This window comes from Phascolarctos cinereus, unplaced genomic scaffold (assembly GCF_003287225.1).
Source record: "Phascolarctos cinereus isolate Bilbo 61053 unplaced genomic scaffold, phaCin_HiC Scaffold_9;HRSCAF=440, whole genome shotgun sequence".
NCBI classification, from domain to species: Eukaryota; Metazoa; Chordata; class Mammalia; order Diprotodontia; family Phascolarctidae; genus Phascolarctos; species Phascolarctos cinereus.
In genome coordinates, this window is record NW_027556402.1 from 111,819,379 (window position 1) to 111,844,328 (window position 24,950).

At 40.5% G+C, this 24,950-nt stretch overlaps 1 protein-coding gene across 2 annotated transcripts in view; it reads right to left on the reverse strand.

The window, feature by feature from the left end:
• Window positions 1-522: 522 nt before the first annotated feature.
• LOC144455258 (uncharacterized) overlaps window positions 523-24,950 on the reverse strand; it is a 70,487-nt gene continuing 46,059 nt past the window's right edge. The window contains exons 6-7 of one of the 2 annotated variants that reach the window (XM_078148345.1): window positions 23,866-23,947; window positions 523-1,205 (exon numbers count right to left, since the gene is read on the reverse strand). In XM_078148345.1, the coding sequence (XP_078004471.1) occupies window positions 1,165-1,205; window positions 23,866-23,947 (123 nt within the window). In that variant the 3' untranslated portion in view covers window positions 523-1,164. The remainder of the gene's footprint in view (window positions 1,206-23,865; window positions 23,948-24,950) is intronic. The other variant, XM_078148346.1, reaches the window with a different exon arrangement.

Genomic DNA, 24,950 nt, shown 5'->3' on the forward strand with positions numbered 1-24,950 from the left:
TGATTTTGATTTGATTTGATTTGATCCTTACAACCACCTTGAGAGGTAGGCGCCATTATTATCCCCATTTTACAGATGAAGAAATTGAGGCGGACAGAGTAGCTGAGCTCAAATTTTAACTGAGGTCTTCCTGACTCCAGGTTCAATATCCACTATCTACCCTAGCTACCCAGGTCACCTGCATGAGAGCCTTTCAGATCCTTGAAGACATCTGTTCATGAATCACGCACATCTCTTATGCAGGCTGAACATCCTTAGCTCTTTCAGCAGATCTGTCATCTCCTTCACCATGTTGGTCACCTCCTCCAGACCTGCCCAGCCTGCCAATGTCCTTTCTATCTATACATTTTATAATAACAAAAATCCATCTGCATATATAGTGCTTTAAGGTTTACAAAGCATTTTCCTCACAAAGGCTTGTGAGGTGGTTAGTGCAACTCTTAGTATCTGCAGTTGATCAGAGTAAGATGAGGCTTGGTCATGTTCATACAGCTAGTAAGAATCCAAGCCATGATTCCAATTGAGAGGAGGTGACTCTGAGGCCGGTTTTCTTTCCACTACACTCAGCATCTCATCCTATGCTGTTATCTGTCAGGACGAAAACCACAAAGCGGCAAGAAATAGAGTCTCCCAGGACGAGGCAGGAGGCAGGGAAGGAAGGACTGGGACAATGTCTGTCCTCAAGATTGTTGGTTGCACATGGATTTCCTAAGGTTGACAAAGGAAGTAAGATTGGAAGTTCCCCAAATAGAAATTGAGCATCCATGAGCAAAGTTGTAGAAGAACATGATACCCTTTCAGGTTCAAGTTCTATTTATAAGAGGATCAAATAAGATAACACGTAAAGTGCTTTGAAAATCTTAAAATGCCCTGTACATAAATGTCATTATTATGATTACCTTCCAGGACTAAAGATGATTTTTAGTTTAGATCAATCTTCAGTGGAGATGGGGTCCTAGAGAAAAGTGTAGTTACTTCTAAGGGAGGGGGAAATGTCATTTGCTCTTGAAACAAATCCCCAGAAACATCCCCTGTGGTAAGATATTCTATAATGGACTGAAGCTAAAGTGGAGCTAATAAGACCGACATTCTTCTTGGTACATGGCCTTCCTTGTGCCCACAAGGTCTGGGGGTTATTCCTGGTTCTTCTGCCCTGAGCTCCGGCTACCCTCCAAGCTGGAGGACCATTTCCGGATCACCTCTGCCTGGAAGAGATAAGACACAAAGAATGTTACAAGAGGTGTGAACAGAAAGGTATGGCCCCAGGATCACAACAATGACAATGATACCTCACATTTGTGCGGTACTTTAAAGTCAGTCAAATGCACAACATACTTCAACTCATTTTGCACTTTGTTACCTTGTGAGGCAGGTATTACAGGTATTATCATCCCCATTTTAAAGATAAGACAATTGAGGCTGAGAGAGATTAAGTGTCTTGCCCAGGGTGACACCGCTAATAAGCACTACAGGTGGGCTTTGGGTCCAGATTGTCCTGACATCAAGTCTGTTCACTATGACCTGCTGTGACTTGGGGTCTAAGATGGCTAGGTCTTTGCAGATACAGCTGATTCCAGTACTGCTTAACTACTCACTGGAAACTCTCTGTATTGTTAAGTATAATTTTAGAGCTGGAAAAGATGTTTTTGCTCTGATTCCAGACTGGCTTTATTCCAGCTTCGACTTCAACAAACATTTACCAAGTCTGTTATTAGTGACCAATCTCTACTCCAGAGGACTAATGATGGAAGCTTGCTCTCTCTCTTCTCAGGACAGAGGTAATGGCCTATGGAGTGGGGAACGAGGCATGTGCTGTCAGATATAACATGCTGTGTGTTTTCTTTAGGGTACTTTTTAATCCATCAGCATTATTATTACCCTAGTCCTGGTTCAAGATTTCTGAGATACAAAAAGGTTAAATAAACATTTCCTTCTGATAAAGAATTTTAGGGCCTGGCCTGGGATACCTGTGGGTAAGAAGCTATGTGCATCACTTTGAGACCCTGGGCAAACCTTAGCTTCTTATATAAATAAAGGAGATAATGATATCTGAATCGGTATTTATTCCCTCATGGGGTTGTTATGAGGATCAAATAATTTTGTGCATATGAAGCATTCTGCAAACTTTAAAGTGCTCTATAAATATCTATGAGGATGAGAATGGTGTTAATTTATTACCCACCTACTATGCACCAGGTGTTGTGCTAAGTGCTACGATAAAAAGAAAGGCAAAAGAAAGGCGGAAGACAGTCACCACTCTTAAGGAGCTCGCAGTCTAACGGGGGAGACAACATGCAAAATGCTATGTACAGACAAGGTGTATACGGGATAAATTGGAAGTAGTCTCAGAGGCAAGGAACCAAGGCAAAGGAAAATTGGGGAGAAGGCTTTTGCAAAAGGTGGGACTTGAAGGAAGTCAAGGGAGGCAGGAAAGAAGAGTTAAGGAGGGAGAGCATCCCCGCGTAGAGAACAGCTCAGGGAAAATGATCGGGAGACGACACGTCCTGTGTGAAGAACAGCAAGGAAGCCGGTGTCATTAGATCATGGAGGGCGTGGAGGGAAGTAAAGAAATAATAGTGATAGCAAATCTTAAAAACCATTGATGATAATGATTTACTGTGCCTAAGGAACCCTTTTCTAGGGTGTGTTCCTCACCTATCCATGAGTATTTCTTTCTCTTGTTCTCCATACCTGTGCTTTGTCTCTCACCTCATACCTTTGGAGTTCAGAACCACTCCTCCTCAGCCTTATGTTTCCATATTCCACCACCACCATCACACTTCCTCCTGTGCCCCATGTTTGATCAAAGTCAAACTCTTTCCCTCTGTTGACTTTTTTTCAGCATTTGACAGAGTATTTCACTCCACCTCGTCCTCCTCCTCCTCCTCCTCCTTCTTCTTTATGGTTAGAAGTTAGTTTTTAATGCATTAGGATACATCCAGAATCAATGGGAGTGATTAACAATTCAAGCAGAATTCACATCTAGTTGTGTGCAAAACCTCTCCATAATTTCATCCAGCTATTCCCTTATTCTTTTTTTAATAGTATTTTACTTTTCCCAATTATATGTAAAGACAATTTTCAACATTCATTTAAAAAAATGTTGAGTTCCAAATTTTCTCCCTCCCCTCCCCCTTCTGTAAAACACTAAGCAATTTGATATAGGTTATATAGGTACAGTCATGTAAAACATTTCCATATTAGTCATGTTGTGAGGGAAGAAACAGACCCCAAAGGAAAAAAAACACAAAAAAGTGAAAACAGTATGCTTCAATCTGCATTTAGATTTTCTTTCTCTGGAGGTGGAGAGCATTTTCCATCATGAGTCCTTCAGCATTGTCTCCGATTGTCATATTGTTGAAAAGAGCTCTAAGGTAATCATAGTTGATCATCACACAATATTGGTGTCACTGTGTACAATGTTCTTGTGGTTCTGCTCACTTCCCTTTGTATCTCTTCTTCTTCTTGAAAACCTAACTTTTAAATTAGATAACCTTGGATCAGCTTGTACCTCTCTGACCTCACTTTCTTTGTCTCATTTGCTAGTTCTTTCCATTCCCTAGCCTCAATTTTTGGCTCTTTGATTATCACTCTTCACACTCAACCCCTTAGAGCAAACTTCTTGGTCTCAGGGACCCTTTTATGCTCTTAAAAATTATTGAGGACTCCAAAGAACTTTGTTTATGTGAGTTATATTTATCAATTTTGCCATATTGGGAATTAAAAGTCTCATCAGTATTATTACAAAAATAGTTTTGACCTTGTGGACCCCCAGAAGTCCTCAGACCACACTATGTGAACCCTTGCTTTAGAGAAATCATGCTTCCCCCTGGCCTCAATTCTTATCACTCCCGTGATGACAAACCCCAAATCTACAACCTCTTACCAAACCTCATTTCCCACTTCAGGATATTTCTAAATGTCTAAATGTCTAAAACTAAACTCATCTTTTTCCCTCTGCCCTTCCACCCTCATAACTGCTTTTCTTTCCCAGTTTCTCCATTTCTGCCAGTGGCACCACTATCCTTCCAAACTTCCAGAATCAAAAATCTCAGAATCATCTCGTTTAAATTAAATGGTTCTTTAGAGGAAAAAAAAATTGAACATCAGTATAGCCAATTAATCAATACAGTGCTACAAGGCAGATGCTATTGTGACCCCAATTTTGTAGATTAGGAAACAGTCTGAGAATGGTTAAGTGACTTGCCCAGGACCATACAGTCTGAAGTAGGATTTGAACTCATGTCTTTTTGAGTCCAAGTCCAGCACTCTGTCCATTTATTACCTCTCGTTCATTCTTGCTTTCTTGAAGGTCACATCCTGTTTCTGGGTTCAGTTTTCTCATCTATAAAATGAGAAAGCTGGAATACATGACCTCTGAGGTCTATTCTATGACTCAAGCTACTCTTCCTCCTTCCCTACCCAGATGGCTTCCCTTCCCCCTTTTTGCTTACCCATATTCTACACCTCCTTTAAGACCCATTCTAAGTCTTAGCTCCTTCATGAAATCTTCTCTATCACATCTCCCTTTTCTAAATCTTTACACTCACAATTGATGAATTGTGAGCTAGTAGTCTATTCACTATAAATTATTGCCTTTTTACATTGACCCAATGTACTGAGGCTCCAGGCTAACAGAATCTTGGGCATACCAAGAAAGGTAGCATGATGTAGCAGTAGACTTCAAATGAAACAACCTGTTTTCAAGAGACAGAGTTATAGGATTTCAGGGTCAGATGGAATTTCAGTGGCCATCTAGTCCAGACTGAACCTAGAAAAGAATCCCTATTACAACGTATCGAGAAGTGGTCAACCAGCCTTGACTGAAAGACCTTCTTTGAAAAGGAAGCCACCACCTCCAAAAGCTGCCCTTTACACTTTGGGCATGGCTCTGTTAGGAAGTGTGTCCCGACATCAAGCATAAATTAGTCTTTTTGTAACTTTCTCCTTGTTATATCCTCTGAAGTCGAGCAAAAGAATTGTAATCCCTCTTCCTTTTGACGGCCTTTCAAATACTCACAGACACTTATTATTTCCTGTCTAAGTCTTCTGTTCTGTAGACTACACATCCTAACTTCCTTCAACCCAACCTCACAGGGCATCAACTCAAGCCCGCCGCCATCCTGGCTGCCCATCTCCAAAGCTCGCTCGCTTATCAATATCATTTGTTAAATACGGTATCCCTAATTAACTAGACTCCAGGTAGGTTCTGACTAGGGGAGAGAAGAGCAGGACTATCACCTCCTTATTCCTGAGCACTCTGCCTCTCTTAACACAGCTTCAAATTCCATTCCCCTTATCTGGCTGCCATATCAAATCCTGACAAGCCACTTGCCTCAGTTTCCTCTTCTGTCAGATAGGAAGAATAATACCTACACTACAGACCTCACAGGAAACTGTTTTATCAACTGCAAAGTACTACATGTATGGAAGATTATTGTAAAGAGCATTCTATCATAGCATATGTTGTTCTCAGTATTTTGCCTTCAAAGGGGGAATGGAAATAGATACGAGGGAGCGTAGAGGTTAGGTTGGGTGTCCTAATACACCCTGGGAGAGTAGTCTGATTGGCCCTTGTCCTAAGGGGCAGGGGAAGGACCAATGGGAATATTCCCTCTGAGTTGTGCCGGCACACCTAGCCCACAGGCTATAGAAATAGACAAAATGCCACCATAAGTAACTAATGATCTAGGAAAGAGTGGAGGTGAGTGGGAATAGCCTGGAAAGATGAAAACTTAGGAGGGTCTTTAAAGTCTTGAAGGACATGGACAAAGTGAACAAGACTTATTCAACATATTTCAGAATGTTGGACGTCAGGAGAGGTAGCCTCAGAACCAGAAAGACCTAGGTTCAAGACCAGTGAGTGAGTTTCCTCAATCTTGAGTTCCCTATAGCAATAAAATCACATTTCTCTATTCCTAGACATATGGACCATGCTACAAAACAGGGTGGAAAATAACTTTAGGACTTATAAAATGAAGTTTCACTTTAATTTAACAAGGATCTAGTATTAGAGGTGGACAGCTGGGTGGAGCAGTGCATGGAGCACTGGCCTGGAATAAGGAAGACCCATCCCGAGTTCAAATCTGGCCTTAGACACTTACTAGCTCTGTGACCCTAGGCAAGTCACTTAATCTGGTTTGCCTCAGTATCCTGTAAAATGAGCTGGAGACAGAAATGGCAAACCACTCCATTATCTTTGCCAAGAAAATCCCAAATGGGGTCACAAAGAGTCAGACACAACTGGAAAACAATAACAAAGTATTAGAGGCAACCAGGAGGTGCAGTGGATAGAGCATTGGAACTAGAGTTAGGAAGACCTAAATTCAAACCTAGCCTCAGAGACTTCTGCATGAGCCACTTAACCTCTGTCTGCCCCAGTTTCTTCATCTATAAAGTGGGGATAATAATATCACCTACCTCCCAAACTTGTGAGGACAAAATAAGATAAAGCAGCTAGATCCCAATGAGTGTGAATTACGAATCCTTTGCATGTATTGCAAGTATCTGATTTTTTGTTATTCAGAGTTATAATTATGTAAAATATGGTAATTGGTTCCAGCCCAATAGAAATATGTAGTATGAATTTGAATAATGTGACCACTTTGCTGGATTCATTATTCACACTAACTGGGACCTAGCTGTATTTGTAAAGTGCTTTGCAAATCTAGTGCTATATAAATTTTTGCTGTTTTATTAAGTACATAATTATGTTCAACACTGTACTAAGTAATGCACATACAAAGATAGAAATAACAAAGTTCCCACCTTCCCCTTGAAGCATGTGCACAGATGAGTGATTACAAAAGTAACTATAATCAGAATAAGTCTGATCCATTTTCCTAGTGACAGCCCTTTAAATACTTAAAGACCCTGGTGTAGTCAACTTATTGAACACATGATCCCCAGACATGGTGCAAACTAAATATACATGCAAACAGATAGATAGATAGATAGATAGATAGATAGATAGATAGATAGATAGATAGATGGATGATGGATGGATGGATGGATGGATGGATGGATGGATGGATGGATGCATGGATGGATGGATGGATGGATAGATAGATAGATAGATAGATAGATAGATAGATAGATAGATAGATAGATAGATGGATGGATGGATGGATGGATGGATGGATGGATGGATGGATGGATGGATGGATGCATGGATGGATGGATGGATGGATAGATAGATAGATAGATAGATAGATAGATAGATAGATAGATAGATAGATAGATGATGTTGTTGTTTGTCTTTCATTTTTGAAGAAGACCAATGATACCACAGGTGATATCTCAACTTGTGCATGAGATAGCTAAATAATGTAGGTTTAACTAAATCCAAAGACTCATAATAGGTTATTCAAGAAAGCCACAGATGTGTCAAATATAGATCTAGTATGTTGGAATGGTAACAGATATCTCCCCCAGACATCGTTTGGTGTCATTCTCCAAATCCAGTATGGACTAACCATTGGCTTATCCAACCAGGTACTTCTTCCACTGGAGGGAAGATATTGGCAAAGAGTGAAAGGAAGGGATAAGAGCGCAAGTGAGAAAGGATGAAAGAATGGATAAGGAGTTCATTTCTATGGGCAGCTGTCAGCTCTGAAACTGCAGTGGGGCAATGATGGTAGTCATCACATTTCCATCTTACTATTCCAACCCCTTAATCTTACAGATGAGGAAACTGACACTCAGGGAGATTTTATACCTTGCCCAACATCACAAAGCTAATCACACAGAGGTGGGGTTTGAAGCCAGGACCTCTAACTCCATAGTGGTTCCTATTTTCTATTATTTCTGCTGTCATGTGAAATTTGAGGAAGCTAGCAACTTTAAAAAAAATTCATTCACGAGGCTCCATTAGGAAGGTGAGATTTAAATGAAAACAAGATGGAGACTCAGGCTTTAGTATAAACTGTAGGTTTCTATACGGCAGTAGTTCTCAATTTTTTCCACTGGGCAGATACTTCTTTCAGCAGGCAAAACCAGAGTCTACCAACCACTTACCCTGCCCATTCCTGCTTGTGCCCATCCCTCACACACACACACATACACAAACACCCCCCAATCCTTACTAACAATCACTGGCACTGATATTGAAGAGATGCCCAAGTGACGTCTGGTTCTTATTAAGATTCATAAGTAAATTATTAATTCATTCCAGAAACAAAGTATAAACGTTGTCATATTAAATACATTTGTACTGGGGAAGACCACCCAAAGACCATCTGGAAGAGACTCAGAGACCACATTTTGAAAAGTACTTGATAGAGTTTATGGAGGTGGCCGGATAAGCTACAGGCGGAAAGGCAGAATAAAGCTAGGAAGGCAATTTGGGCTGGACAGAGGAAAGAACACTGACTTCACAGTCAAAGGCCCGGTGCTTAAATTCCTCTTCTGACACCATGTGTCAGAGCAGGCAAGTAACTTAACCTCCCTCAGCCTCAGTTTTCTCAATTATAAAATACAGAAGTCAGCCTAGATGTCCTCTGAGGTTCTTTCCAGCCCTAGACCTTTGATCCTATGATATTCCACTGAGGCAGCAAATCAAGTCAAAGTGAAAGCCACAGGGTTTGGGATGTGGATTTCTGTGAGTGGGAGGGCACCTTCACATTTTCCACAAGACATAGCCTTCCACTTTAAGAAAGCATATCAGAAAATCTGAGCTCAGAAGTTTTTTCCAAGCAATGATAAACCACAGTTTGAGAGGGAGGATGTCCAATGTAGGAATTTATTTTCCTTGACTATGAACATTTGTTTCAAGGGTTTTGTCTTCCTGTTTTTTCCAACGGGAGGGTGAATGGAGAAAAAATAGATTTTTGTTCATTGAAAAAAATTAATTTTTAAACAAAAATACATCATGATGGACTTCATTTTTTTCACTTACATTAATGGCATCTTATATATAGTTTTTCTGTTACTGCTTACTTCACTCTGTATCTAAATAATTTTTTAATCAGATAAAAAATTATCAGTGTTTTGAATTTAAAAAAATTTTTTTTAATCAAGGAGTTCTCTCTTTACAAAAAGTCTACCCTACAGCCCAACAAACATTGATTAATACTGATGAAGTCAGAGCCCTGGGATATAGGCTCAAGGCCAGAGCTAGATGGAATGTCAAAGCTCATCTAGTACAACTTTCTCATTTTACAGATGAGGAAACTGAGATTAAGTGACTGGCTCAAGATCATATAGCCAGGCAATGGGGTAGTACAGTGTCTAGAGGGCCAGGTCTAGCGTCAAGAAGACTTGAGGGGCAGCTAGGTGGCGCAGTGTATAGAGCACCGGCCCTGAAGTCAGGAGGACCTGAGTTCAAATCTGGCCTCAGACCAAACACTTGACACTTACTAGCTGTGTGACCCTGGGCAAGTCACCTAACTCCAATTGCCTAAAAAAAAAAAACCTGAGTTCAAATCCAACCTCAGATACTTTCTGACCCTAGACAAGTCACTTAACCCATTTGCCTCAGTTTCCTTGTCTGTAAAATGGGGATGACAATAATAGCACTTACCTTTTAGGGTTGTTGTAAAGATTAAATGAGATAATAATTATAAAGAGGAAGGAGCTGGATTAGAGGCTATGACCTCCAGATCCAAAGCTTGTGATCTCTCTACTTTATGGTGAGATATAAAGTTTATACGACAAGGTCCCTGCCTTCAGGGAGCGTATAGTCTTCTTTTAGATCATAGTATTTAGAACTCTGGGAAAATAGGATCATAATTTGATCCCCAAACCTTCACTTTGTAAATGAGGGAACTGAAGCTCAGAAATATTCATGACTTGCCAAAGGTAAGTGGCAAGTGGTAATGCCAGGATTTGAACCCAGCCCTCTGGCTCCAAAGCCAGTGCTTGGTTTCTGTTGTATGGCTGCTTCTTCCTTCCTTTCTTCATTAAGTCTCTTTTAAAAAGGTGTTTAAATTTATTCATTCAACAAGCACTTATTAAGCTCCTACTGTGTGCCAGCCAGTGGTGTTAGGGGCTGGGAATAAATTGACAAAAATAACATCAAGGTGCTTGTGTTCTATTAGAGGCGAACGTGTACAAAATACACACAAGGTAGCCACCGGGAGAACTAGAAAAGGCTTTCTATAGGAAGAAGCACTTGAATTGAGCTTTGATCTGAACTAGGGATTTTGTGGGGCAGCTAGATGGCACCATAGTGCACAGAGCATGGAGTCTAGAGCCAAGAAGACTCGTCTTCCTGAGTTCAAATGTGGCCTCAGACACTTACCAGCTGTGTGACAAGTCACTAAACCCTGTTTGCTTCAGTTTCCTCATCTGTAAAATGGGCTGGAGAAGGAAATGGCAAACCACTGTAGTATCTCTGCCAAGAAAACCCCAATGGGGTCACGAAGAGTCAGACTTGACTGAAAAACAGCTGAAACCACAAGGACTTTTAGGTTAAAGTGAGGGTGGAGGGCATTCCAGGAATAGGGGGCAGCCTAAGCAAAATCATGGAGTTGGGAGACACGGGAAGCAGCAAGCAGTACAGTCTGGCTGAACCCATAGGGCCAAATTAGGGTGGGCTTTGGAAACGATGCACAAACATTTGTATTTTACACTAGCAGCAAGAGGTGGCCAATGGAGCTTCCTGAGAAAAAGGAGGTCATTGGTAACCTTGGGAAAAGCGTTTCAGGTGAGTGGTAAAAACAGAAACTGGATAGCAAGAGGTTGAGAAGGTAGTAAGTGGTACCTAAGCAAGCAATCTGAAGCTTATTCTAGGTGTTTGGCTGTGGAAGGAAAGAAAAGGATAGCAATGCATGATAACTTTGAGTATGGCAGAGTCAAGTTAAAGGTTGGGAGGGGAGTTTGTCTTTAAAAAAGAAATCTGAGCATAGCATCATAGGTTCATAGATTTAGAGCTGAAAGGCACTTTAGAGGTCAAGTCTAAACCCCTTCCCTCATCTTACAGAACAGGAAACTGAGGCCCAGAGAGGTTAGTGCTTATAAGCCATTGGATGAGGAGAAATTGAAAATCAAGAAAAAAGACCTGGAAATTAAGAGGATGCCCATCAACTGGGGAATGGTATACACATGTAACAATATACTATCGTACTATAAGAATAATGTAAGGGATGGGTTCAGCGAAACCTGGACAGACTTATATGAACTGGTAGAGTGAATAGAATCAAGAGAACATCTTATATAATAACAACATTATTAGAAAAAATAATTTTGAAAGACTTAAGAACTCTGGCTAACGCAATGTCCAACCACGGGTGCAGAGGACCAATGGTGAAGCATACCATACTGACTTCTGGACAGAGAGATGACAGAATTGAGGCACAGAATAATAGCACCAAGGGACAAGGGATGACGGTACTCAAAGATAAAGCAAGGTATAAAGTTGAACTGCTTAACTATAGGGTCAAGATTTTGAAGGGAAAAAAGTGAGCAGAAGTGTTGACCTGGGACAGCAGCAAGGGAAGAAGTGATGAAGTTGTAGTGAAAATGGAGACCAGGTTGAGGCGGAATGAGGCACAGAGAGAAAGGAAGCTGAGCAAAGAGGGGTCATCCTCCATGTCTGGAGTTCACAGAGCCCAATATTTGTGTTCTTCTGCCTGTGTCTACAAAGACGTGATGTCCAAAGCCATGGCTGCCAGGGCGGCAGGTAGGATCCTGCCCATAGTGAGACCCAGGCACAGACTGTGTGATGATTGGATGATGGACTCTGTTCTTCCCTACTTGTCTCAGAGCTCGTGAGGATGGTGCCTCTTTCACCCAGCTATTTGTCCAAAATCACTTTGCTCTCCTCTTCACAAGGGAGAAAGAGACTGAGTAGGGGAGCCAGCCCTGCCCTTGCAATCAAAAACATGTTGCGTCAGCTGCTGTCATTTCTAACAAACTGGACCACTTTAGCCCCTTCATTTTCTGCTCATCCCGTTGTTCCTGCTTATTCCTGTTGTCATATAAAGAAATTGGCTGCTCCCAAGTCTTATGCCATGTTTGTTGTCAGCCACAGTGATAGAGTTTGGGAAACAGGGGGTTCTGGATAAAAGAAGAGGACTCATCTAGCACCTAGCATGAAGCACAAGTTGGAAAAGATGCAAAGTAATCTTTTTTCCCCTAGGAGATGAAAAACATGATGGTGCTGCTTTGCTATAGGATTATCAAGGGGATAAGCAGAAGTAATAAGCAGTAAAGAAAAAGAACCCTATAAGAATGAAAGAAATTTCTCTTAGACTGATAGACAAGGCATTTATTTATTTTTGTGAGTCTGCCTGAGACAAAGAGTTAGGGATGTCCATTCCATGGGAACCACAAGTGAATCCCATTTTAGATTGTTTGGTTGATGTATAAATTGTTACTCTCCTATTATGCCCGTCTCTCCCAAGCAGACCTGGCTGCACAAAAATTTATGGTGGGAAACATGGCAAGCCTAATTTTTCTAATCTCCCCATTTTAGATTAACCATACCATATATCCCCATAGTTCTATACATAATATTACATTCCTTTCCAGTTTACCCAGAAGTTCTGGTCTAAAAGGCAGTCTTCTTCCCCTCTCCCCATCCAGTAATTTTTGTTCTTGGCTTTAAAGCCCTAAAAAAGTATAGACCTGGAAGAACCTGTTTTTTGTATGACTAAAAGCTTACTTATATTTAAGCCAAGAACTGGTATAGCTCTCAGTGGAGAATTATAGAAGCTTTCCCAGTACAAACAGGGATAAAACAAAAATGTCCTCTCTCCCCACTATTATTTCCCATAATCCTAAAAATGGTAGGTATAGCACTAATACCAAAACTCAAGATCTAAATATCAGCAAAGAGAAGATAAATATTGGTTTGCTCAACTGCTTTTCTTTGTTAAAAGAGAAAATTCAGTGGGGATTAACTGTAGTGTAAAAATAAGAGACATTAATAAGACTTAAAAATGAAATAAAAGCAGAATCAAACTGGTATCAAGTGATCTTTGTAATAAAACTTGATAACACAATACACAACATTATTTTCAAGCTACAGATGCTCACTGCCTGGCACCTATCATCTGGCACTCCAGTCAGCTTGATCAGAGATGCTGAAATGTTGTGGGCTAGTAACAATTCTGGCAGAGTGATTTTTTTTTTTACCCTGCCTACAGAGTTGAGATAAATAGATAGCTCAGTAGACAGGCAGACAGATGGATGCAAAGACTGTGAGAATCCAGACCTGCTGAGGTATTCAGACTTCCAAAGTAACTGGCCTGTGATTTCTTAGCCAATGAGAACACTGGTGTGAAGATGAAGGAGGGTCCTATGGCAGGAGAATTACAAATCTCAGCAGAGGGGCTAGTAACTCAAAGGTTTTAGGCTCTATCAGGAATTCAGCTGAGAGGCTCACAGAGCTATTGCCCATGTCATATGCCATGAATTTAGGGCTTGGAATCTCTCACTTGAACTTTTTTCCCCCCAGTGCATGCCAAGTGAGTGCCGCTGCCAAAAAGCAGACGTTTTCCTGTCTCTAAAAATAAAGAGCTGGCAGAAACTCAGGCCTCAGTGCCAGGCCCTACCACTGCTCAGGATAAACAGTAGGTGGCCAAGCTGATCAAAGCCAAGCAGTGAGGCCCGATGGGTCTCATCACTGCCTAGCATGGCCCGCATTTGGGCATGTGCAGGCTAAAAAGATGAGGAGGCACACTGTGTAGCTCTACCATAACCAGACAAGCTGGTCTCCTTTCCTCGCAGGGCCACAGGCAGGGAAGCTAATGTTCATTCCTCAAAGGAACCAAGTGTTCAGAGAAAGGAGAAAGCCAAGGAGTGCAGGAAACTAAGTTTTGGTTTTAAAGCCAGTGGACCTGAGTTTTAATTCAGATTCTTTTACTTACTATCTTTGTGTCCTGGGCATCTCAGTTCCTCTCTCTGGGCCTCTCTGGGTTTTCTCATTGGTGAAATGAGGGACACAAACCAAGTGTTGTCCTGTGACTGTGACCCATCAGAGACTCTGACCCTGGTCTAGCCAACAGTCTCACAAAGCCCATCCCAGATAATTTTGCTCCGAGCCCCACAAAACATGGCACCAGATGGGAGTGCCTATGAGATCCTGAACAGTGGTATCCCCAAGGAAGACTGCCACAGGGCAACTCTGTCAATCACTCAAATCCTGTGCTTATTAATGAGCAAAATCCCTACTAGTGTGATTTGGCTCTCTGGACTGGGGAAAGGGAGTTTGTAAACGCTTCAGTCTTTTCTTCTTTGTTCTAATTGTCTTCCAACTCTCCCAATACTATATGCAAAATGGGGTTAAGGATATTTCTACTACTCACTTCATAGGGTCAAATTATAGATTTAACTCTACAAAGGGTCCCTAGAGGTCAACTAATCCAACTCCCTCATTAGATAAGCTAAGTGCCTTGCCCACACCACACAGGTAGGGAGGTCCCTTGACCTTACTGGCAGAGGTGAGGAAATAGCTTTGTAAGCCTTTGAAGCTAGCTGGCGCCATGGTGCACACAGTGCCAGGTATGGAGTCAGGAAGATTCTGGCTTCAGACACGTACTAGCTGTGTGACCCTGGGCAAGTCACTTAACCCTGTTTGCCTCAGTTTCCTCATCTGTAAAATGAGCTGGAGAAAGAAATGGCAAACCACTTCAGTATCTTTGCCAAGAAAACCCCAAACGGGGTCATGAAGAGTCAGATACAACTGAAACAATTAATTGAACAACAGTCCTCTAGAGTTATATTATTATAGCTCTGGTATTTATTAGCCAGGTGCACAAGACAATTGGTCTTTCTGAGCCTCAGTTTCCTCATCTATGCAGGTAGGATAATACTTGCACTGCCATAATTTGGGAGGAATATTGATGCATCCAAATAGGCCTCTACAGGAGACAATTGAGCCTGTGGCACTTGAGACATGACTTCCAATGAGTGAAGGATTGCAAAAAGCCAAGATAAGGAGAGAAGACTCCTCAGGTGTGAATGACAGACTGTTCAAAGGCAAAGACATGGAAGAAAGAACAGCTAGTAGGTCAGTTTGATTGGATCATAGAGTACTTAAGGAAGAGGAAAGCCAAATCTGTCTGGGAAAAGGAAGAGGGAGACAGCATATGAAGAACCCAACTGAAGAGTTTATATCTTATCTGAAAGGTAATAATAGAGAGCCACTGGAATTTCTTGAGGAATGACATGGTATGGCCAGTGACTTAAGAATATCAATTTGGCAACTATTTGGGGGATGAATTGGATACAAAGTAGAGAAGAAGAAGAAAGAATTCCAAGGCAATAGTTCAGATGAGATGCAATGAGCATCTGTCCATGGAGTGGACAGAAGGGAACAGATGCAAGAAATACGGAGGCAGAAACTATAGGGCTTGGCAACAGATTGGATGGGATTGGGGGAGGGGGAGGAGGGGAAAGAAAGGGAGAAGTCTGAGAGTCACTCCAAGGTTTCAAATCTGTGTGACTGGAAGAACATGAGTACCCTTAGCAGTAATAAGAAAGTGAGGGGAAAGATAATGACTTCCATTTTGAATAGGTTATTTATGATACCTATGAGACATGAGGATATCCAAGAGGTCAGTAGACAGTTGGTGATGCAGGACTGGAGGTCAGATGATTGACTAAAGCTGGATATAGAGGTCTGTGAGTCATTTGCATAAATATGCTAATTGAGCCCTTAGGATCTGATGAGTTCCCCAAAGAGAGAAGAGTGGAGGAACAGATCTGAGAGTTCTTAGAACACAAGATCTGCTGGATTTGGGTTTGGGGAAGCTGGGGGTGGGGATAGAGAAAGAGAACTAAATCTAGCCTGCACGCATAATCACTTCCCAAACATGCTGCAGTAAAGCAGAGGGGGAGGCAGGCTCATGCAAGTGTCAAGTCATAAATAAAAACTGAATGAGTCCATTCTCTTCCATAACCAGGGTGCTGCCTGTTCACACTATAAATATTTATGAAGTCATGGGGCCTTCAAAGACCCCATTTTTCCAGGTAAGTAGAAGTTAATGAAAAAGCTAAGCAGGGCTTTTCCTGCAATCAAGGGATAGTTACAAGCAGTTGGAAGGGGGATGTAGGCAATGGGGGGGAGGGGGTTTCAAGTAGGCATTATATGAAAAGGGAAAGGGGGGAAGGTAGAGAAATCTGCCCAGTGGATAACTCATTTACGCCATTTAAGATTCATTCTCCTTCTGAAAGTTGTTATTGTTGTTTGTCCTTTGCATTGGAAGGGGACCAGTGACATCATGGGGTGATCTCTTTTCTCCTGTGTAAATTGGATGTGAGACAGAGCTGCATAAAGTTGTCAGCCTCACTCTCTCTTCCTGAATCACTGAAGTCCAGCTGCAAGACAAAAGTCAAGGTGAATGAGATGCAATGGATGACCTTGGCATCTTTGATATCTCACCAAGCTCTGAGCGCTCCACAGTGCCTGCTTCAGCCACCTTCATGGCCATTGGAACAGATTGTTTTCATCCCCCCCGTAGAGCCAGGGGGACTCTTCACATGCTTGGGGTGGACATCCCCCCAACTCACCGATAGGTTGAGGCCTCTTGGTTACACTCAATCTGGTTTAGCCGTCTGCTGAGACAGTTAACTAGAGTGTGGCTGTTGCACATGCTACAGCTTCTTGGAGCCACAGGTGAGAACTGATACCAGGTAGACACCAAAGGTGGATGAGCAGCCTGAAAAGGGCTTGGTGAGCCCTCACACCAGAAGTGCTACAGTTGCTAAGGGGCAGAGTCGGGCTTTGAGCTAGGTTCTCTGACTCTACATCCAGGGCTATTTAAGAGAAGTGCCCAACAGTTGTGTCAAAAATAATAGATGTTGGAGGTGGTGGGTGGGAAGGGAGGAAGAGAGAGAATTTGGAACTCCAAGTTTTAAAGACGGATGTTAAAAATTGTTTTTACATGTTATTTACATGTAAATAAAAGCTAATAATAATAGATGTTCATTTGTATGTTACTTTCCATACAACATAATGTTATTCATTCTTAGCCAGAATGCATCAAGATCTCTTCCCTACCTTCCTGGTCCCTAAGAGTCTGAAGCATTTCTCTTTCCCTGAGCTACCTTAATATACCATTTTCTTTCCCAGTGGTCCCTAGGGGTATTAGGCTGAAATGGCTAAGCCTAGAGTCATCAGATTCAAGAATCTTATAGTAGGAAGGGATCTCAACAGTTAGCCATTTTGTCTAGCCCAGAACTGAAGAGAATCCCCTCTGTGGCACATTGATCAAGTCAGCCAGGCTGCTTAAAGACCACCAGTGAGGGGAAAGCCACTGCCCTCCCAGGAAGTTAATCCACTTTGGAACAGTTCTAGTTATTAGGAAGTTTTTCCTTCCATGAAGACTGAATTTATCTCACTTATACCTGTTGTTCCAACTGTCACCCTTTGGGATAAACAGAACAAGTCTAACTAATCCTTTTTCCACATGAAGATACTTCAAAAACTATCAGGCCCATAGGTATAAGACATCTTCATAATATAGTATAGTAATTCTTTTTGTAGTGACAAAGAACTGGAAATTAACTGGGTGCCCATCACCTGGGGAATGGATAAATAACATGAATGTAGTACCACTGTGCCATAAAGAATGACAAATGGGACAGGCTCAGAAAAACCTGAGAAGACTTGTATGAATTGATGCAGAGTGAAATGAGGAAGGCAGAAAGTCAAGCAGGCAGCGAAGCAGGAAGGAAGGGAGGAAGGGAAGGAAGGAAGGAAGGAAGGAAGGAAGGAAGGAAGGAGGAAGGAAGGAAGGAAGGAAGGAGGAGGAAGGAAGGAGAAAAAAGAAATTAAGGAAGGAAGGAAGGAAGGAAGGGTGGGAGGGAAGAAGGAAGGAAAGTAAGTATTATTAAGCACTTACATGTGCCAGACATTTTGATAGGCAATAGCGCTACATAGTGAGCATAACTCACTACGAACGTAGTAAAGACAAACAACTTTGAAATACTTAAGAACTCTGATCAACGCAATGATCAACCCCGATTCCAGAGGATGGGTGATGAACTCTGCCACCTTCCACCTGACAGAAAAGGTGATGGATTAAAACTGTAGGATGAGACACACCTTTTTGGACATGAACAATTTGGAAATTTGCTTCGCTTGACTACACGTTTTTATTACAATGGTTTTCCTTTTCCTTTTTTCTTATAAATTGGGGATGAGGAGGGAAGGAGAAAAAAAATAAATGCTTGTTAATTGAAATTTTTTAAAAATGTAATTGGGGAAAATATATGTTTTTTTTAAATAAAAAAATTTTAACAGCATTGAACAAAAACTATTAAACTCCAAACTCTGTTAGACTTCAGGCATATAGACTGAATTTGAGCCTCTTTCTGAGGCCCTTTTCCAGCCCCCAGAAGAACAAGCTCTGTCTGGCCTGGTAAGGCCAAGTCGGCCTGGTCTGGGCTCTTTGCCGCCTACTTCTGTGATTTGCTCAGTAAGCTGTCTTTGCCAGGAGAGCCTGAGTCATGAACCCAGCACATTCCACAGGGGCTGCACAGTCTCTCCTGATTATTACTTTGCCTTTGTTATATGCAGCACCTGGTTTCAGTTTAAAAGCTCAAATTAAATCTTATGGCCGGGAGGGGAAAGGAGGGGGGAGCGTCAAAAACCAACAACAAAAGAAGCCAAAAACAGACTGAGTCTAGATTAGAGAAGGAATAAAAAAAACCAGTCACTCCATCTCTTGAAACAGTGTGGCCTAATGCATGGAGTAAGCAGAAATAATTGGCCAGCTTTAACAGAATAGGGCACGTTTTAATTCCATCTAGAGCCATTTCGGTATTGTTCTGATCTACACTAGGTTTCATGGAAAGAATTCGAGACTTGGAGTCAGCAAAGCCTTGGGTTCAAACCCCACCTCTGATACCCGTAAGGTATGTGACCACACACAAGTCACCTAAGCTTTCAGGCTCAGTTTCCTCACCTACAAAGTAAGAGTGAGAACAACACTGTGAAAATAAACAACTTTGAAGAACCCCAGATGCCTCATCAATTCAGTAACCAAGCACGATTCCAGAGAACCAGTGATGCTCTAGACTGCCCATCTCCCGCAGAGAGATGATGGATTCAAGATGCAGAATGAGACGTACATTTTTGGACGTGAACGATATGGGAATTTGTTTGGTTTGACTATCCATACTTGTTGCAGGGGATTTATTTTTATTTTTCTTTTAAATCGGGAATGGTGGGAAGGATTAAAAAGAAATGCTCATTAATTTAGAAATAAATTCAAAAGGAAAAGCTAAGGATGACAATTCTAGCTATAGTGCCCTTACCAGAGGGTTGCTATGAGGATCAGATGAGAAGGTCACAGAAGCTGGAAGTAGGACAGCCAGGATTCCAACTGATGCCCTCTCACTTCAAATTCAGTATTCTTTCCATTGTGACCTCACCGCAAAACTATGAGGCCCTGTATCAATGTCAGCTGTTATTATGGAAGATTCTTAGGTTCATTCATTCATTCAACAAACATTTATTAAGCATCAGCTGTGTGCAAGACACTTCACTGGACACCAGGGAGATAAAAACTTTAGGAAAGACATACTTTCTGCCATCACAGAATTTACTGTCCAGTAGGGGAATAAAAAACAAATGGGTCTGTAACACACAGCATTACGTGTTAAGTGCATTGGGGAGGTGCAAAACAAAATGCCATGTGAAGTCTGACCCTCATTACCAGCTAGGAGGGGAAAGATGAGAAGGTGTTGGGTGGGAATTCATCCAGCAAAGAGACAGAAATTCAATTAGAGAGAAAGGAGATAGACTGTGTGCACCTCTGTGCATGCACACATGTGTACAGTCAGAAAAGTTAAGAGTCATTCAATGGGGATAATGGAGAGTAGTAACAAGAAGGCATGATACAAATAAATTAAGCTGATAATAAGGAAATCATTTTTGTCCTCTAGAACAGAACTGTGAACAAGATTCCTAAATCTTAAATAAAACCTTGATTTGCCCATTGCAAATCAGAAAATAAGATTTGAGAGGCAGTATGGCTTTAGTGCTGGAGCACTAGCTTTGGACTTAGAATGACCAGGGTTCAAATCTTCCCTCAGGTACTTACTAGCTGTATAACTGTGGGCAAGTCACTTAACCTCTGAGGGCCTCAGTTTATCTGTAAAATAAAGAGGTTGGACTCTGTAGATTTCTATGGTCTTTTCTAGCTCTGATTCTACAAGAAAGTAATAGATAGGGGCAGCTAGGTGGCACAGTGGATAGAGGACTGGCCCTGAAGTCAGGAGTACCTGAGTTCAAATCCAGTCTCAGACCAAACACTTGGCACTTACTAGCTATGTGACCCTGGGCAAGTCACTTAACCCCAACTGCCTTAAAAAAAGAAAAAAGAAAAAAAAAAGAAAGTAATAGATATTCTCTAGCTGATTTCTTGTTTTTTTGGTTTATATGCTAAAAATTACATTTAGAAGATTGTCAAAAAAAAAGATTGTTTTACCATCAGTATATATTCTCTTATAATCCCCACCAGCAGCTTTGCTTTTGCTCTTACCAGGAGGCTGATAAATGTGGGCAGGTCTAATTTTGCAAACTTTCTTGCAAGAAAATAGAATTTTGAGTCATTTCGCAGTTAAAAATTATCAGTAATACTTTTCCCCCAGTTTTTTTCAGTTTGTTACATTTCTTAAATAATAAATATTTTTAAAATTAATTATCTGAATATGTTCCTACCCTTGAATATGTTTTTTAAAAGGAAAAATAAATCCCTTAATATTAATCTACATAATCCTGAAAAATAAATTACCACAACCAAATCCAAAAGTTGATATCACTTAACAGAGATCTTCTCCCCTTTAAAAAAGTTGTACTGGGGCAGCTAGGTGGCGCAGTGGATAGAGCACCGTCCCTGGAGTTAGGAGGAGCTGAGTCCAAAGCCAGCCTCAGACACATCACTCACTAGCTGTGTGACCCTGGGCAAGTCACTTAACCCCATTGCCTAGCCAAAAAAAAAACAACCTTATATTGATACAATTTGTTTTTTACAACCACTACCATTTTCTGACTTACCCTCCCCCACATAGTATAATGAAGAAAAACAGTTTAAGCAAAATCAAAATTACCTCATTTTATAGCATATGCAACCTTCCACTCCCATAGCCCACTCACCCACTTCTCTACTGAGAGAAGGGAATTATGTTTAATTACCTTTTCTCTGAAATTAAGATTAATCATTGCAATTGATCTGATTAACAATGATTTTTTGAAACTAGAACTATAGCCCAGGTGCAGAGCTGGGATTTGTTATATAGCAGAGGCTCAATAAATATCTATTGGATATTTGGAATGGGCAAATGAATGAACCAGTAATTATCCTCAACATCATGACTTCCTTTCCTTTGCAGAATCAGACACATTTCTGAGCATGAAAAATGTGGTAGTTAGAAAAAAGTGATTGACTACCTGTTAGTCTAACATTGAGCTCTGTGGCTGATTAGGCATAAGGTTTCATATCTCTGCTTGAGATTCTCAAAGAGTTAAGGTCAAGGGTAGTTGGGGGAGGGGCACATGCAAGTAATAGTGGAGATACCTCTTTGAAGACCCTCTGTATCTTATGTGTGTTATGATGAAGAATTTTAATTGAAACCAGATTAAGTGATCGGAGCAATTAGATTGGTTAGCTTGCAAGAAATTCATCTGGACAGTCCTGAAAAAAGGAACCAAAGATCTACCTAGGATGGCGTGTGATTTTTAATGTTTTCAATTCTACAAATTTCATTAAGAAAAATAAAGCCTATTTTGTTCCACTTACCCCAAATGTAAAGGAAAGAGAAAACCTTATCTGGAGGGCAAATGGAAAAAATTACTGGGAATAAGATGGACAGATTTGGTTATACAATTTTTAAAAAAATTCTGTACAGTGAAAAACAATTATTAATGATCATTATGATAAAATGAAAATGAATGAACTGGGGAGAAATTGTGGCAAACATGTCAGATAAAATTCAAAATCTAAAGGAATTGATAGTATTCTCTAAAGACAATATCCAATCTTGAATGGACAAAGATTAAAGATATACGAAAAATAGGCCAAAAAGAAGAAAAGAAAAAGAAGCAACTCAGAAAGAAACCTTGGAAAATAGTTTAACCTCGCTAATAAGCAAAAAAAATAAGGGGGAAAAATGGCAACTTCCAGATTGTCTTTTTGACACCTGATCTCAGCAAACCTTTCCAGACTCATTTCACCGCTTTCCTCATTCTACATTACAACCAGTCTGGCCACTTATTCCCCAGATTCAGTGTTCTATTTCCTGCCTTCACACCTTTGCAGACTGTCCCCTACTGCTGAAATACACTCCTTCCCCATTTTTGATTCCTGGATTCCTTAGCTTTCTTTAAGGCTCAGCTCAGGCCCCGCTTCCTATGGAGCCTTTTTTGAATTCCTTATTCCCTCTCACTTCTCAAATTATCTGTTTACGTCTTAGAGACCTGAGCAGAATGTAAACTCTTTGAAAGCAGGGAATGGTTTTTGCCTTTATATCCTTAGCACTTAGGCGTGATGTGGTGCCTCAGAGTTGTTTTAACTTGCATTTCTCTAATCAACAGATTTAGAGCATTTTTTTCATATGACTGTAAGTAGCTTTAATTTCTCCATCTGAAAACTGTCTGTTCATACCCTTTGACTGGGAATGACTTGTATTCTTATAAATTTGACTCAATTCTCTATGTTTTAGATATGAGGCCTTTATCAGAGACACTGGCTGTAAAAATTATTTCCCAGCTTTCTGCTTCCCTTCTAATCTTGAGTGGACTGGCATGAACTGATGTTGAATGAACTGAACAGAACCAGGAGAACATTATACACAGTAAGAGCAACATTGTGCGATGACCAACTTTGTCAGACTTAGCTCTTCTCAGTAATGCAATGATCTAAGTAAGTCAATTCCAAAAGACCCATGATAGAAAATGCTGTCCACATCCAGAGAAAGAACACTGGCATCTGAATGCAGATCAAAGCACACTATTTTCTCTTTCTTTTTGTTTTTGCTTTCTTGTGGTTTTCCTCTTTTGTTCTGATTCTTCTTTCACAACATGACCAATGTGGAAATATGTTTAATATGATTGTACATGTATAGCCTATATCAGATTGCATGCCATCTTGAGGGGGAGGAGGAATTTAGAACTCAAAATCTTATAAAAGTGAATGCCAAAAACTAAAAGTAAATAAATATATTTAAAAATATTTTGATAATTGTATTCAATATAATTGGTATCCTTTGTAATCTTTTTTTATTTTATAATTTAAAAATCTTATTCTATGAAGGAGTACATAGGCTTTACCAGAAGACCTAAGGGGTCAATGACATATAAATAGTTGAAAACTAATGCTCTATGTGACCCTTGTTTGGGGATGACATTGTATCAACCCTTAGGTCATTGTAGAGTTTTCTATATTAAATATATATGTATATAGAGAGAACATATTACATATATTCTATATATCTATACTGATATTCCATATTAGTCAAGAGTGTGACCTAACTATCCACATAGGAAAAAACAAGTGAATGAAGAGCATCTTCTATTCAGATTATGGCATATAGTTCAATGGACAGTATATTAGAACATGTATACTACAAGAAGAAAATGAACTGGATCCAGAATTGAATTTGAGGAGGAAAGAGAGCTAGCTTATCTTTGGGAACTTGTCCCAAGCTTTCAATGATCCCAAACTTTCCCCCGAAACAAAAGACATTCTTTTAATACATATATGAGCCTGGGTATACAATATGGCTATGAATTATGGAATGTCATAGTCTCTAAGGAATCAAAATTTTAGATCATTCAAAGGATGCTGGAAAGAGATAAGGTAGCTATAAATAGTGAATAAATATAAACATAGATGAATTATCTGAAAAAAAAGTGTCATAAAATCATCATCCAATAAATTCAAGACCAGAAAGAATGTGGGAGAAAAGTCTTACCTCTGACATATACTAGCTGTGTGCCCGTGGACAAGTTGCTTAACCTCTTAGGCAACTCGCTAAGTTCTGAGGAAGTACTAACCTGTATCAGAGAAGAGAGTTCCTATAAGATCCCTACACCGGCAGAGCCGAAGGTACAGACCAGAAAACAAAAACAAAGACGCTGGGACCTACACAAAGGCTAATGATGATGGCAGTGATGGTGATGGTGAATGAAGAAATTCCTTTCTCAAGGAATACTTCTCAATCATTATTGATGCTAAAGAAGTGGGATATTAATGATCTAATTTCATTAAAGTCTTGTATGTCCTCTATGTTAAAAGTTGGAAAAACTGGATGCGTTTGCTCTTTCTCTTTTTTTTTTTTAAGGCAGTTGGGGTTAAGTGACTTGCCCAGGGTCACACAGCTAATAAGTGCCAGGTATTTGGTCTGAGGCCAGATTTGAACTCAGGTCCTCCTGACTTCAGCATTGGTGCTCTATCCACTATGCCACCTAGTTGCTCCCTTATTTGCTCCCTTCTGAAAAAGGTATAATACCAATAAAAAGAATCAACATGACTTTATCTATTCTTGTAAAATAAAGTAACTCTATAGTAAGGTCCTTGCACTGAATACTCAGGGTAACTATATGTTGGGAGAATCTTCTCTCTTCCTGAAGAACCACAGCAGCCCTATGAGTAGACGAGGCAAGTGGCCACATATGTATTGTGACTTGAGAACTGTTGCAGAGTGTTAACTGCTCCAAATCATTTCCCCTAGCAGGTTATATTGATATTGTACTCCCTTCCTACTGGACCTGGAATTCTTACCGTTAAAATCATTTACTTGAACTCAAAGATGGGTGCATTGCCTCTGGAAGGCCATTGAGAAAAGAATTCACTTGTTAAACAGAGACCAGAAGGAAGCTGGGTAAAACCTCTCTTACTAACACATTACCACTGCTTAATTTCTCAGATATGATTTTGCCCTGAGAAGGCCCTGACTATGAGACAACTCTCAAAAGAGGTAATTTCGGCAGGACCACAGACATTTTGATAACCACAAACTCACAGTGTTCTATTTTTACATTTCCAGCAAATTGGAAG